This window comes from Rhinoraja longicauda, chromosome 7, assembly GCF_053455715.1.
Source record: "Rhinoraja longicauda isolate Sanriku21f chromosome 7, sRhiLon1.1, whole genome shotgun sequence".
NCBI classification, from domain to species: domain Eukaryota; kingdom Metazoa; phylum Chordata; class Chondrichthyes; order Rajiformes; family Arhynchobatidae; genus Rhinoraja; species Rhinoraja longicauda.
This window is the reverse complement of record NC_135959.1, coordinates 70,870,595-70,886,578: the sequence shown is the minus strand read 5'-3', so window position 1 is coordinate 70,886,578 and position 15,984 is coordinate 70,870,595. Positions and strand designations below refer to the sequence as shown.

Below are 15,984 nucleotides of genomic sequence, written 5' to 3'. Positions count from 1 at the left end.
GGGCAGCATCTCTGGAGAGAAGGAATGGGTGACATTTCGAGTCGAAGAAGGGTCTCAAACCGAAACATCACCCATTCCTTCTCTCTTGAGCTCATGCTCATCTAGCCGGGTAACCAGTACCACTGAAGATAGACACAAAATGCTGGAGCTACTTACTCTGCGGGAACCTGAATATGATAGTTAAGAGCCTCCTTCTGTTTCCAAGGTAGCAGTAGATCTGCAATAACTGAAGTTGAGCAGTGAATATGATGAACATTTACATTATATTTTATTTAATGCCTGCAGGAAATCTTGGAAATGCTTCTGATGTTTAAGTGGATTTGAACATTGTAAGCTAACTTCCATAAAATAAATCAATTATGCAAATACTGAATAATTTAAATGCATTAACATCGGAATGGAGTTAATGTCGTTAATATAAACAAGTGCAATAATGGGACCTATTTACCTATCTGTAAATTTTTAAGGAAATTACCTGTTGGAAAAAATCCTCGTTTTATGATGGGCTTTCCTCTTCCTATTTGCTTTGTTGAGATGACTGAAGGTCACAACTTCCATTGACAATGACATCCCTGTTACAATTGCTATTTTTTTCCCTAAATACGGTAAAAGTACGTATTATCAGATAATTCACAGGACGTTACTTTGACACACATGGTCTTGGTTCAAACCATCCTGCGCAAAACTGAATATCGTACGATTGCAGAAAGATCAGCCTTCTTTTAAAACTGTGCACGTATTTGACTTTATTTTTTCTCATTCCGAATAAAAGAACGAGATGAGATTTTGTCGATGGCTTGTGGAACCGATCGTTTAATGAAAGCGTGCAAGGGGCTTGTAGAGTACATGACAGGAACAGCATAAGACGGGAAAGAAAAGGGCAAGCTTCATGTTTTAATAGCAGCTTTGTACATACATGTTCGACAAAAGAAAAAGCGCACTGTGACTGACAAGGAGAAGGGTGGGGGTAAAAGATCTAACGTGGTCAACGTGATCATAGCGTCTATGCGTTATGCATAGGAAGGACCTGCAGATGTTGGTTTACACCGAAGATAGACACAAAATGCTAGAGTAACTCAGCGGGACAGGCGGCATCCTCGAGAGAAGGAATGGGTAACTTTTCCGATTGAGATCCTTCGTCAGACTGAGAGTCAGGGGAGAAGGAGACTAGAGATATGCAAGGGTAAGGTGTGAAAACGACAATCAATCTTTGTGCCTGTCCCGCTGAGTTACTCCAGCATTTTGTTCTGCATCTTCGGTGTGAACCAGCATTTGCAGTTCCTTCCAACACGTTGCGTCCATGTGTTCAGGCACAAAATGTTCGAGTAACTTAACGGACAGGGAGCACCCCTAGATAGATAGAAGGAATGGGTGGCTTTTCGGGTCGAGACCCTTCTTCAGTGAGAGGCAGGGGAGAGGGAGACACAGAGATATGGGAGGGTAAGGTGTGAAAACGTCAGATGAAAGGTTAATTGTGTAAGAAGGAACTGCAGATGCTGGTTTAAACCGAAGATAGACACAAAAAGCTGAAGTAACTCAGCGGGACAGGCAGCATCTCTGGAGAGAAGGAATGGGTGACGTTTCGGGTCGAGACCCTCATTCAGATAAACAGTGAAAGGTTCATTGTTTAGGAAGGAACTGCAGATGCGGGTTTACACCGAAGATAGACACAAAGTGCTGGAGTAATGCAGCGTGAGGGGCAGCATCTCTGGAGAACATGGACAGGCTGTATCTCTGGAGAACACGGATAGGTACAAGGTGCTGGAGTAACTCAGCGGGAGGGGCAGCATCTCTGGAAAACATGGACACGCAGCATCTCTGGAGAAGAAAGTGCTGGAGTAACTCAGCGGGAGGGGCAGCATCTCTGGAGAACATTGAGAGGTACAAAAGTGCTGGAGTAACTCAGCAGGTCAGGCAGCATCTATGGAGAACATGGATAGGTACAAAGTGCTTGTGTAACTCAGTGGGAGGGGCAGCATCTCTGGAGAACATGGACAGGCAGTATCTGGAGAACATGGACAGGCAGTATCTCTGGAGAACATGGATAGGTCAAGGTGCTGGAGTAACTCAGCGGGAGGGGCAGCATCTCTGGAGAACATGGACAGGCAGTATCTCTGGAGAACATGGATGGGTACAATGTGCTGTAGTAACTAAGCAGGTCAGGCAGCATCTCTGGAGAACATGGCAGGCAGTATCTCTGGAGAACATGGATGGGTAGAATGTGCTGTAGTAACTAAGCAGGTCAGGCAGCATCTCTGGAGAACATGGACAGGCAGTATCTCTAGAGATCATGGTCAGGTACAAAGTGCTGGAGTAACTCAGCGGTTGGGGCAGTATCTCTAGAGATCATGATCAGGTACAAAGTGCTGGAATATCTCAGCGGGAGGGGCAGCATCTCTGGAGAACATGGACAGGCAGCATCTCTGGAGAACATGGATGGGTACAATGTGCTGTAGTAACTAAGCAGGTCAGGCAGCATCTCTGGAGAACATGGACAGGCAGCATCTCTGGAGAACATGGTCAGGTACAAAGTGCTGGAGTAACTCAGCAGGTCAGGCAGCATCTCTGGAGAACATGGACTGGCAGTATCTCTAGAGATCATGGTCAGGTACAAAGTGCTGGAGTAACTCAGCGGGAGGGGCAGCATCTCTGGATAGGGGAAGAGAGTGGGCGGGTGATGTTTGGGTTAGATACCCTTCTCCATCGTCCACGTGTAGGGTTGCAGCTGTTGCAGCGTGTGTTGGGCGTTGGGCGGCGCCTCTAGCACCTCCCCTGGCGGCTGCAGCGGCTGCAGTGCAGCGGGCCAGCGGGGAGAGCGGCGCCGACTGCGGCCTCCAGCCAGACCTGGTCCACTCTCCCCCTCCCTCCGTGCTCCAAGATGGCGCGGAGTCAGGCGCCCACAGCACCGCCGCCGCTACTTCTCCTCCTCCTCATCACCCTGCTCTCAGCCTCAGCCTCGGGTAAGGACACGGCCACCGCCACCTCAACATTACCAATCATTTCTTTAAAAGATAATCGATTCAACTGACCGATTCACCTGATCGATTCTCCCGCTTGTCTCCGTCGAGCCGCCGCTGCCGACGCAGAAGTTTGTCCGGGATTCCTCAAGCGTTGACAGCCTGGAGAGGAGCGACAAAAAATGCCCCCCCCCCCCCCCCCTCAGATGGCAGTTGGATTCAAATCTATCCGCACGGGGCTGTGCTGAATCTCAATTGTGTTAACTTTTTTTTTTTTTAAATGTGCCAGGCGGAGCAAATGCATTTGAGATTTTTTTGTTTGTGTGTATTTCAAAACGTGTTTCGTGTGGTGATTTTTATTTTTTGTTATTGGCCGTCGAACTATTCTTGCACCGTGAGGTTGGTGGTTGGAGAAACGGGCAACTCAGCCCCGGCCCTGCCCGGTGTCATGGTGACCAGTCTGTCTTCCCCCTTGTTGCTGAAAAGCAACTGATCGTCAATCACCGGGCAGCCAATTTCTGGAATGAAACGCACCCGAGGAAGCTGTTCCTCAAACCGCTCCCTTGCTTTGACATTTAATATATGTGTATATTCCTTGTATGAAGAAAATCTGCTTCGTGATGAGTAGATAAGCGTCTCCTCTGACAACACGTTTGTAAAAAAAAAAGGGTAAAAGTGGTGTATCCAAACATTAAACAAGTTAGCAGAACTTATTTTGGCATTATATATATACATATATATATATATATAGCAGAACTTATTTTGGCATATATATACATATATATACATATATATATATATATACCACTTTTAGGTGTAAAAGTAAAAAAGGGTAAAAGTGGTGTATCTAAACATTAAACAAGTTAGCAGAACTTATTTTGGCATATATATATATACACACCACTTTTACCCTTTTTTAAATTCCTTGTATGAAGAAAATCTGCTTCATGATGAGTAGATAAGTGTCTCCTCCGACAACACGTTTGTAAAAAAAAAAAGGGTAAAAGTGGTGTATCCAAACATTAAACAAGTTAGCAGAACTTATTTTGGCATATATATATATATATATATATATATATATATATATATATATATATATATATACACACACACCACTTTTACCCTTTTTTTAATTCATTGTATGAAGAAAATCTGCTTCATGATGAGTAGATAAGTGTCTCCTCCGACAACACGTTTGTAAAAAAAAAGGGTAAAAGTGGTGTATATATACATGCCAAAATAAGTTCTGCGAACTTGTTCCCACTTTTACCCTTTTTTTAATTCCTTGTATGAAGAAAATCTCATTCATGATGAGTAGATAAGTGTCCTCCGACAACACGTTTGTTAAAAAAAAGGGTAAAAGTGGTGTATCTAAACATTAAACAAATTAGCAGAACTTATTTTGGCATATATATATATATATACACCACTTTTACCCTTTTTTTTACAAACGTGTTGTCGGAGGAGACACTTATCTACTCATCATGAAGCAGATTTTCTTCATACAAGGAATATATATATATTAAATGTCAAAGGGAGCATGTCAAAAGTGGTGTATCTAAATATTAAACAAGTTAGCAGAACTTATTTTGGCACATATATAATGCAATATGTAAGAAGGAACTGCAGATGCTGGTTTAAACCGAAGATAGACACACAAAGCTGGAGTAACTCAGCAGGTCATACAGCATCTCTGGAGAAAAGGAATAGGTGACGTTTCGGGTCGAGACCTTTCTTCAGACTGGTCTGAATGTAATACCTGAATAATTACTATAACAACAATTAAAAGACATTTGGGTGGGTATATGTACACAAAAAGGTTTGGAGGGATATGGACCAAAGGTGGACAGTTGGGGCTAGTATTGATGGGACATCTTGGTTGGCGCGGTAAGTTGTGCCAAAAGGCCTGTTTCCATGCTATATGACTCTATTTGAAGCACTTTGATAGAAGATGGAAGTAAAATCTTAATTGCATTGGAGGTAAAGTTCCAGGCTTTATGAATCTGTATGGTAATGATAATGAAGAGATTTATACAAAGTTCAAGCTGGAACATTCGGTCCAATGAACAAGGTTCAGAGAGATATCGGTAAATGTCGGTAAATTGAACATTTTAATTGGCATGGACAAATTGGGCTGAAGGGCTTGTTTCCTCTGACTAAGAATCGAGATATTGTTTAATATCCAAGAATTCAAACAATGGGTATATGTTGAAATTGTTTTTATTTAATCTGTGAATTACAGTCCTGTTTGGTAATATTTCTGATTTGAATACTGTAGTTCCTTTCGAAGGTATTTATTCACAAAATGCTGGAGTAACTCAGCAGGTCAGGCAGCATCTCATGAGAGAAGGAATGGCCTGAGATGCTGCCTGACCTGCATCTGCAGTGATTTTCTTACAGTAGTTCCTTTGCTCATTTACGTTAATCAGTGCTGTATGAACTGGATTGGTCAAAGTTTATTTTTACCAATAGATCTGGTCTAATAGTTTTTGCTAATTTTTGTTTTCATTTCGCAGTTAATGAAATGAAGCCACATTAATATGGCAATAGGAATATTTGCAAATGTGGACATATTTCTCTTTGTGCTCTATTTGTCTTTATTATAATTGTGATTATGGAATATCATATCATATCATCACATATATACAGCGCGGAAAGTATTTATTCATATCCATCCATTCTAATTCTGTTCTGGAAATATGGTAGCTGATTTTTTTCGTAAAACACATCACATTCATGTAAAAAAATGGCAAGAGAACAAAAGGGACTGCCTGCGCTTTTTTTTCAGTTACTTTTTATTGAAACTTTTTCTGCACAGTAAAGATACAAATTGTCATATTTTGTACACGCGAAGTGAAATTGCAATATCTGAATTCAACAGGTGGAACTAACATTTTCACAGTTTCCATTTTACAGCAATTCTCAAAGAAAGATATGAATGTATTTGAGATGTAACATAATTGAGGACCAACGAAGAGCTTGGAAAGAGATAAACTGAGGGGATGGGAAAGGCACAATTAGCAAAATAAAACTAGGTGCATACTTTATTTTATAGGTGTTTCATACCCTTATCTCTGCAATTGAAATTAAATTTACTTCATGACTGAGTTACATTCCACAGAGATAGTTCAATATTATATTGCAATATATCAATATTACAAAGTTTAAGTGTAAAGACAGAGTAGTTCACACCTTTTGAAATACTTAATGTACACCATTAGTTTGTTTAAACGACATTGCCGAGACCGAGCATAGACCAGGCGACCGCTTCGCTGATCCTTTGTGGTTCACCGAGGCCTGCTGGATCTCCTGGTTGCTAACTATTTTAACACTCATTCCCATTCTCACACCGACCTTTCTGTCCTGGGCTGCCTCCATTGCCAGAGGTAGGCCACATACTAACTGGAGGACAGCACCTAATTTTCTGCTCGGGTAGCTTACAACCCAATGGGATGAACATTGAACGCTCCAATTTTGGGTAACACCCCGCCCTCTTTTTTGTTTTCCCCATCTCTTTTCTTGTTCCCTTCACTTTCTTGTGCCCTCCCAGGGTGCACACCCATTTACCCCACCATCCTTTCCCCTTCCCCCGACCCCACTTCTCCTTCCACCTCTATACCTACCTCTGGGCTTTGCATTTCACTCCTCCCCTCACCTGAAATCCTTTTGTTTCCTTTTCATCTCTTGCCGTTCTCCGCCCATCTGCCAATCAAACCTCCCTTGGCTGTATCATCCCCCTATCATTTGCCGGGCTTTGTCCCGAACCAACCTCATTTTCCAGGCTTCTCCCCCCACTGCACTCACTGAAGAAGGGTCCTGAGCTGAATTGTCACCCATCCATGTCCTCCAGATATGCTGCCTGACCTGCTGAGTTACTCCATTAATATATGGCTGCTGGTCGGCATAGACTCAGTTGGCCGAAGGGCATGTTTCCATGCTACCTCTGAACTTTTCTTATAGTAGACTTGAAAAATTCATTGTTGCATTACCTGTGCAATGTTTCCAATGGTTCCATGTGGATTCCTGTATTCCATTCTCTACATTAAATATTTTGGGTTTCATTGAAGTAAAAAAATGGACGACATTTGCTGCATTTGTAGCACAAATGCAAATATTGCTGACCCTTGGGATTGCTGCTACCCATTAGAGAGATATGGTGGTGTTTTTTTTCTTACACCTGTTGGTGATTTTTGAATTGATTGTTACTAACAAACTTTGTTTAGACAGTTGTTCTGAAAGAACAGCTGTAAGGATCACTTGCATGTGGAAGGGGTAAAAATATTTGAGTTATGCACTCTATCCTATTGTGATGCTGCAACTCAGCATTTTATTTGATGTGGTTGTTATATCTCAAGCTTGCACTTTTAAATATATTTGTATTCTCTTGTTGCGATCTGGGTATTGATGGTGAGGTCAGGATTTAATTCCCTATTTTCACAGAAGGTGATGCAAGTGATTTTCCATTGCTATGGTTTTTATGGCGGCGTTTGTAAGAAGTTCCAGGATTTCGTCTTTGTATTTATGAAAAATAACATTTCCAAGTAAGGATGATGTGATTGGAATTTGCAGTCAGTGGACTCTAGACCAGTCTAGACTCTGGACTAGAGCCACTGACTCTAGTCTGAAGAAGGATCTCGAGCCGAAACGTCGCCCATTCCTTCTCTCCAGAGATGCTGCCTGCCTCGCTGAGTTATTCCAACATTTTGTAACTACCTTCAGTTTAAACCAGCATCTGCAGTTCCTTCGTACATAGTATTCCATGATACTCTTGATTTCTCTTGTAGATAATGGAAATACTTAGGGAAAGCAAGCGATGAATCAGTTGGTGCAAGATGCCCAGTTGTAGAGATCTGCAGAACTGAGTCATAGAATATATTTGCGACTGACATAGAGATTTTAACTATCAAAGAGTATATGGTATAAGAAAATAACTGCAGATGCTGGTACAAATCGAAGGTATTTATTCACAAAATGCTGGAGTAACTCAGCAGGTCAGGCAGCATTTCTGGAGAGAAGGAATGGGTGACGTTTCAGGTCGAGACCCTTCTTCAGACTGAAGGACTGACGAATTTCAAGAAGTTCGCTTACTCTATCAACCTTCTACAGGTGTGTGTGTGTGTGTGGTACAGAGCATACTAATTGGTTGCGAAATGCCTGTTTCAGTAACTCAAACACCCACAAATGAAGGAGGCTGCAGAAAGTAGAGGACATTGCCTTCAGCAAGGCATTAGATAAGGTTCCGCATGGCAGTCTATTCTGAAAGGATAGATTGCATAGGATCCAGGGAGAGCTAGCTGACTAGATTTTGAATTTGCTTCATGGAAGGAAGCAGAGGGTCATGGTGGAAGTTTATTCTTTGGACTGGAGGCCTGTGAGCAGTTGTATGCGTCTGGGATTGATGCTGGGCCCATTGCTGGTGGTGGTTGATATCAACGGTTTGGATGAAAATGTAGAAGGCATGATTAGAAGGATGAGAGGGGATCTTATCAAAATGTATAAGATTATTAAGGGGTTGGACACGTTAGAGGCAGGAAACATGTTCTCAATGTTGGGGGAGTCCAGAACAAGGGGCCACAGTTTAAGAATAAGGGGTAGGCCATTTAGAACGGAGATGAGGAACAACTTTTTCAGTCAGAGTTGTGAATCTGTGGAATTCTCTGCCTCAGAAGGCAGTGGAGGCCTATTCTCTGAATGCATTCAAGAGAGAGCTAGATAGAGCTCTTAAGGATAGCGGAGTCAGGGGGTATGGGGAGAAGGCAGGAACAGGGTACTGATTGAGAATGATCAGCCATGATCACATTGAATGGCGGTGCTGGCTCGAAGGGCTGAATGGCCTCTTCCTGCACCTATTGTCTATTAGTAAGTTTGCAGATGACACTAAAGTAGGTGATATTGTAGAAAGCGAAGAAGGTTATCAAAAATCACAGCAGGATCTTGTTGAGTTGGGCAAGTGGTCTGAGGAATCGTTAATGGATTTAATGTCACCCTGTTATTGGAAGGATGTAGTTAAGCTTAAACGAGTACAGAGATGATTTAGGAGATATTTCCAGGACTCTGGCCTGAGCAATAGAGAGAGGTTGGATGGGCTAGGGCTTTATTCCTTAGAGCGCAGGAGGATGAGGGGTGATCTTCCGAGGTGCACAAGATCTTGAGGGGAATAGATAGGGTAAATGCACAGACGTTTACCGAGTAGGTGGATCAAGAACTCGGGGGTAGAGGTTTAAGTAAAGGTTTAGAGGGATATGGCCAAATGTGTGCAGGTGTGACTACTGTAGATTGGGCATCTTGGTCGGCATGGACAAGTTGGGCTACAAGGCCTGTTACTGTGCTGTACTATGACTCTATTGTTTGGTCCATCATTGTTAATTGAACTCCCCATCATTCAAGGGACCATTACAGGAAGCTCTGCCTCAAAAAGGCAGCTAGTATCATCAGACCCATGCTACCCTGGCCTCACTTCTACCATTGGCAGATGAACCCAAGAGCCTTGACCTCTAGGTTTAAGAAAGATAAGAAAGAGTTAGATATAGCTCTTAGGGATAACGGGATCAAGGGATATGGGGAGAAAGCAGGAACGGGGTGCTGATTTTCGATGATCAGCCATGATCATATTGAATGGTGCTGTGCTGGCTCGATGGGCCGAATGGCCTACTCTTGCACCTATTTTCTTGGTCTAATGACTTATTTCCATTAACCATTAGATTTTTAAACTACAACTCCCAACGATCTACAATGAACTTTGTTTAGGTTGTACTTCGTACTTTGGTTTACACTTTTATGGCTTGGTTGCCGAGTATTATTGATAATATGTCATTGATTACTATTTATTTGTGTTGTTGTATTAAAGTGCCTGTAAAGCTGTATTATTCTGCTCCGGGTGTACATGACAATTGAATATCCTCGACTCTTACCAATACAAGATTGAGGACAATTAGAGATGAGCAATATATCCTGGCCTTGCCAGCAATGTTCTGTAACTTAATGGAACTAATTAACTTGGAGAGATGATTTTTTGGCTGCTTTCTCATCTTCATTAGGCATATTTACTCACATAGTAAACTGCTGCTGCATCTCAATTAAAGTGCCCCATCAAATTTCTACTGGCCAACGATTTTAATGATAGGTAGCATTTTGGAATTTACTGATTAATTTCTCTATGTAAATATTGAAACATGAATGGGCTGTCCAATCTTTTTGAACGAGTTTGTCATCCATTCAGATCTTAGATGATTATAAAATTAAAACATTTAAGTTTTGAGTTTAAATCGATAGTTTTGCATTTTAACTGCTGAATTTTGTGCAAGAAAGGAATCTCCATTTGTGAACTGGGTTATAATTCTAAACATGGGGGCAGGGAAGAAAAAATAATAGAGATACTTTTCTTACAGTAAAGTTGTTGTTTATAAATATTACTTTTATTCAAGCCTCTGTGTGCACCTAGTGCTGTATTTTAGCTGAATTGTTGAAGGCTTGTCCACTTGGGTAGTAAAATTCTAGTTGGATGGTTGTCCTGATGAATAGAACAACAATTGCCACTCAGCGAACACTACCAGAAATGAGCAAAGAATTATTTACCCAATTACTATAATTGAGCTATTGCCGTGCATAATTTCATGTAATTCTTGAAGTTTTAATGGTGATTATATTAAATTTTACATTTGGTTGGAAAACACCCTCATTTTGTATATATTGCAGCATTTTTATTAATTGCATTGCACGATTCTGTCCCGAAATCTCATCATTTCCTTGGAACAGCAAACAAAGATAGGCGATTAAACCCAAATTGGTGTTTCTTGAGCCTTATTGCTCATCTTTGCTTTCATAGAGGCAGTCATGCCACACAGAAACAGGACCTTCAGCTCTCCATGTCCACGCTGATCGATTTGCCCATCTATACTGAATCCAGATGCCCACTTTACTCCAAATATCCTTCTGAAGCCTTTGTGCCTTCTCAAATGCATCTGATTCCATCACTGCCTCTAACAGAGCATTCCAGATATATACTGTTCTCCGCTTACACAAAAGCACTTTCTCTCATCTTCACCCTTATTTTTGATTTCCCCTACCTTGATGATATTTCTATAATGTCGCAACCAAAGCTCCACGTAATAATGCAGGTGCCTTCTGATCACTGTTTTGTAAAGTTGTAACACAGTGTTCCAACATTCATATTCTGTGCCATGACCCATGAAGGCAAACACGCTATTTGTCTTCATACTTTATCTCGTTAAATTGTCAATTTCGTGAAGCTATGGACATGAAGCCCAAAGTTCAGTAACGTTCCTTAATGCTGTACACTTTCTATCCTATCCCTATTTGACTTCTCAAAATACATGACCCACCATTTGTAAGGATTAAATTCAATCTACCAGTTAGAGTCATAAAGCCATACAGTACAGAATAGTTTCATAAAGCCATCATACGGATAGGGGCATCTTGACCCAACTCACCCATGCCAACCGATGTGCCTTATTGAAGCTGATCCTAATGCCTGCATTCGGCCCAAATTCCTCTAAACCTTTCCTATCCATGTTCATGTCTGTGTCTCTTTAATGTTGTTATACTGCCTCAATTACCTCCCCTGGTACCGTGCAAGTGAAAATGTTGCCCCCGGGTTCCTGTTAAATCTTTCCTCTCTCACCTTAAACCTATGTACTCTGGTAGTTGATTCACCTCCACTGGGTAAAAGACTCTTTGCAATCATCCTATTGGTTCTCTTCATGATTTTTATAAACCTCCATAAGATTACCCCTCGATCTCCTGTTCTCGAAGGAATAAAGCCTGCCCCACTTCTCCCTTTAGCTTTGGTCCTCGCGTCCTGGCGACATCCTGGCCAGTTTCATGTCCATCTGATCTGCACAGGCTGGTGAGTCTGACATCAGTGGTGAGAAAGTATTGGAGGGGATTCAGAGGGACAGGGTCTACCAACATTTGGATTCCATATATTGTACTTTTCTGGACCAGCTTACCATCAATGACCTTGTCAAATGTCTTTCTAAAGTCCATATAGGCAACATTTACTGTCAATAATAATGTATAGGGAGAAGGCAGGAACGGGGTACTGATTGAGAATGATCAGCCATGATCACATTGAATGGCGGTGCTGGCTCGAAGGGCCGAATGGCCTCCTCCTGCACCTATTGTCTGCCTTCCATCAATTTTTAACTCTATGCTGTAACACCAGGTCATGCCAATTAGAGTCATAATGGCACTAATTTCAAATAGACGTCATATTAAAAAAGCAAATTGTCAGACTTTGAAAAAAGCACCTTGGGATATGTTAGTACCCCAAGGATACTGTATTAATATTTTTTAAATCAAAATACTAAGGTTAGCTAATTATATAGGAAGAGTAACAAGAAATGGCTAAGAAAATAGAGGCCAGTGAGCCTGATGGCAGGGTGAGAAGGTTGTTGTCAGAGGTTTTGAAGAATAAGATCTAGCAGTATTTGGATAGGCAAGGACTGGTTACCTCGTCTTGGGAAATTAGGAGGGGTAAATGGGCGAAGTGGTTGTGGATGAGCCTTTTGGGTCCAGCATCCACTGTTGTATTAGGTTGAAGATAGTTATGGATAGAGACAGGGCAAGCCCATGAGTTAAAATTCTAAATTGGGGCAAGGCCAATTTTGATGGTATTAGACAGGAACTCGCTCAAGTTGATTGGAGCAGGTTATTTGAAGGAAAAGAAACCTGGAAAGTGGGATGTCTTTAAAAGTGTGCTGACAGGAGTCCATGACATGCATGTTCCTGTTAGAGTGAAGGGCAAGGCAGGTGGGCGTAAAGATGTTTGAATGCCTAAAGAAATTGAAGCTCTGGTCATGAGTAAGAAGGAGGCATGAGGCAGGTAGAGGCAGCTGGGATCAAGTGTATCCCTGGAGGAGTTTTGGGAACTGAGGAGCAAGCTAAAAAGGGAAATCAGGAGGGCAAAAGGGGGACTGTAGATAGCTCTGGCAGATAATATTAAGGATAATCCCAAGAGATGTGATGTACATAAAGGGAAAAATAGGTAACCAGAGAGAGAATGGGACCCCTCAGGAATCAAAGTGGTCTACTGTGCGTAAAGCCACAGGAGATGGGTGAGGTCTTCAATGAGTATCTCTCCCCTCTTTTTACAATGGAGAGGACCGGGGAACTTGGGGCAGTCAATGGAAGTGCCTTGAGGGCGGACAGTATTACGGTTGAGGAGATGCTGAAGGTCCTGACGCATATGAAGCTAGACAGAGCTGTAGGCGTATCTATAAGTTGTAATTGTATGCATGCAATAGCCCATCTACACCTTCCATGGCTTCCGTGACCAGCGTATTCCAGATACGGACTACCCTAAGTGAAAAGGTTGCCCTGAGGTCCTTCTTAAATCTCTCTTTTCACATGTTAAGCCTATGCCCTCTAGTTTTAGAAACTCTCTTCTGTAGGAAAAACCCTGAGTTTTTGCCCCTCGTAATTGCCCCTCGTAATTTTGCACACGCTTCTGTTTCCTATGGTCCAAAGAAAAAAGTCCTTGCCTATCCAACCTCAAAATATTATCAAACCCACAAGTACAGGTAACATCCTGGGGAATCTCTTCTGCACCCTTTCGAACATAATGACATCCTTCCGATTGCTGGGCAAAACTGCAGAGTTTAGACTTTACTTTAGACTTTAGAGATACTGCTCAGAGACATGCCTTTGGCCCACCGAATCCGCGCAGAACAATGATCACCCCATACACTAACCTACACACATTAGGGACAATTTTACAACTTACCAAAGTTAATTAATGTACAATAACAACTTTCAAAAGGCATTTGAAGAAAAATGGATAGGACGGATTTGGAAGGCTATTGGCCAAATGCAGGCAAATGGGACTAAGCCCGAATGCCGACAAGATTTCCATAATGTATAGCTCCATGACACTCTGCAATCAGACACTCCGGGAAAGGGGGTCATTCTGGGAAGGTGGCGATGTATGAGAGGGCCACGGTAGAAAGGAAGAGAGAGAAAGTGATAGAAGGGGTGCAGTTACCTGAAATTGGAGAATTTGAAGTTCATGCCATTGGTTGTGGACTACCCAGGCAGAGTATGCAGTGCTGTTCCGCTGGTTTGCATTTGGCCTCACCCTGGCAGTGGGAGAGGTTGATAGTCAGGACAATGGCAATGGGAGGTAAAATTAAAATCGTTGGCAACTAGGAGATGCAGATGGCCACAGGAGGCAGAGTACAGGTGCTTGGCAAAGAACATAGAATATCGAACAGTAGACTCAAGAACAGGCCCTTCAGACCACTATGTCTATTATGATCATGATGCCAAGACTGACTTTTATCGGCCTGCACATAATCCAGATATCTTAGTTCCCTCTATTTCCATATGCCTATCCAAAGGTTTCCTAAATTCCACTATCGTATCTGCCTCAACCACCACCCACAGCAGTATATTCCCGGTACTCGTCACCCTCTGTGCATAAAAAGAAATTGCTGTGCACATTTCCTTTAAACTTTGCCCATTCGACCCTAAAAACATTATAATAATCAACAATACTCAAAATGTTCTAATACTAGGAAACCATAATAGTGCAAAACAAATAGTACAACCAGTAACAATCGTATATAAAAGATCACAGCTGCTGAAGTTAGACACAAGAAGCTGGAGTAACTCAGCAGCCCAGACAGCAATGCTGGAGAAAAGGAATAGGTGACGCTTCGAGTCGAGACCCTTCCTCAGACTGATGTAGTGGTTCTGAAGTAGTGGTTAATGTTATGGAGTATTCAAGAGCCTGATGGTTGCTGGGAAGCAGCTGTTCTTGAACTTGATGGTCATAGTTTTCAGGCTCCTGTCCCACCTTCCTGATGGTAGCAGCTGGTGTGGCCAGAATGGTGTCTGTCTTTGATATTGACTGCCTTTTTGAGGCAATGTTTCCTAGAAATTCTTTAAGTGGTGGGGATATCGATATTTATTATAGGTCGAATAATGTCTACCATTGTGTTCCTGGACGTTCGAGTTGCAACTAATCAGTATGATTTCTACAATACACCTGTAGAAGTTCAAGAGAGCATTTGGCGACGTACTGAATCTAGTCAAGCTTCTGAGGAAGCGATGGCTTGATGAGTTTTCTTTGGGATTTCATCGATGTGCTGGGTTTGGGACAGATCTTCAGAGATATGCACATCCAGGGTCTTGAAGCTGTTGTCTCTCTCCACTGCCGTCCTGTCGACGAAGACAGGTTGTCGATCCCTAGCTTTCGTTTCTGAAGTCAACAATTCAGCTCCATGGATTTGCTAACTTTGGAGCAAGTTTATTGTTCTGGTACCACTCAGATTATTATTTTTACTCGTGTACTCTGACTCATCGTTGCCCGTTACTCGACCAACAACGGTGGCATCATTGGCAAATTTGAAGATGGAATTGGAGTTGTGTCTGGTATGCAGTCATGGGTATAGAGGGAGTGGAGTGAGGCACTGAGCACATAGCTTTGAGGTGCTACTGTGATGATGGTTATCTAGGAGGAAGTATTGTTCCCAATTTGTACTAATTGAGGTCTGCCGTAAAGGAAGTCGAGGATGCAATTACATCGGGATGAGCAGAGACCCCATTCTGAGTTTGATTAGTTTGGAGCGGATGATGGTTTGAATGCCAAGCCGTCGTCAATAAACAACAGTCTGATGTTACTATTTTTAATGTCCAAATGATCCAATGCATTGCGGAGAGACGATGAGATTGAATCCCTGGTTAATCTGTTATGGCAGTGGGTAGCTTGTCCAGGTGCATAGACAGGAGATGATATTCCTATATGAGCTGTATTGCCAGATTTGAATGCCCAAGATCTGGTCTACAGTAGATTGATGTCCTAAATCATCCAAGGCATCTCATTAGGGAAAACTAAGATGATCTTGGTGGAAACATGCTCTTCTTCACATTTCTTTACAAAATCGTTCACAACCGTCGCATATTCATTCTGGTCCATTGCTGAGTTTAGAGGGATGTGGGCCAAACGCAGGCAGGTGGGACTAGTGTAGCTGGGACATGTTGGGCGGTGTGTGCAAATTGGGCCGAA

At 42.3% G+C, this 15,984-nt stretch overlaps 1 protein-coding gene across 1 annotated transcript in view; it reads left to right on the top strand.

Moving 5' to 3' along the window:
- Window positions 1-2,789: 2,789 nt before the first annotated feature.
- Window positions 2,790-15,984, top strand: part of nectin3b (nectin cell adhesion molecule 3b) — a 66,437-nt gene continuing 53,242 nt past the window's right edge. The window contains exon 1 of the mRNA XM_078402825.1: window positions 2,790-2,960. Within this exon, the coding sequence (XP_078258951.1) occupies window positions 2,879-2,960 (82 nt within the window). The 5' untranslated portion in view covers window positions 2,790-2,878. The remainder of the gene's footprint in view (window positions 2,961-15,984) is intronic.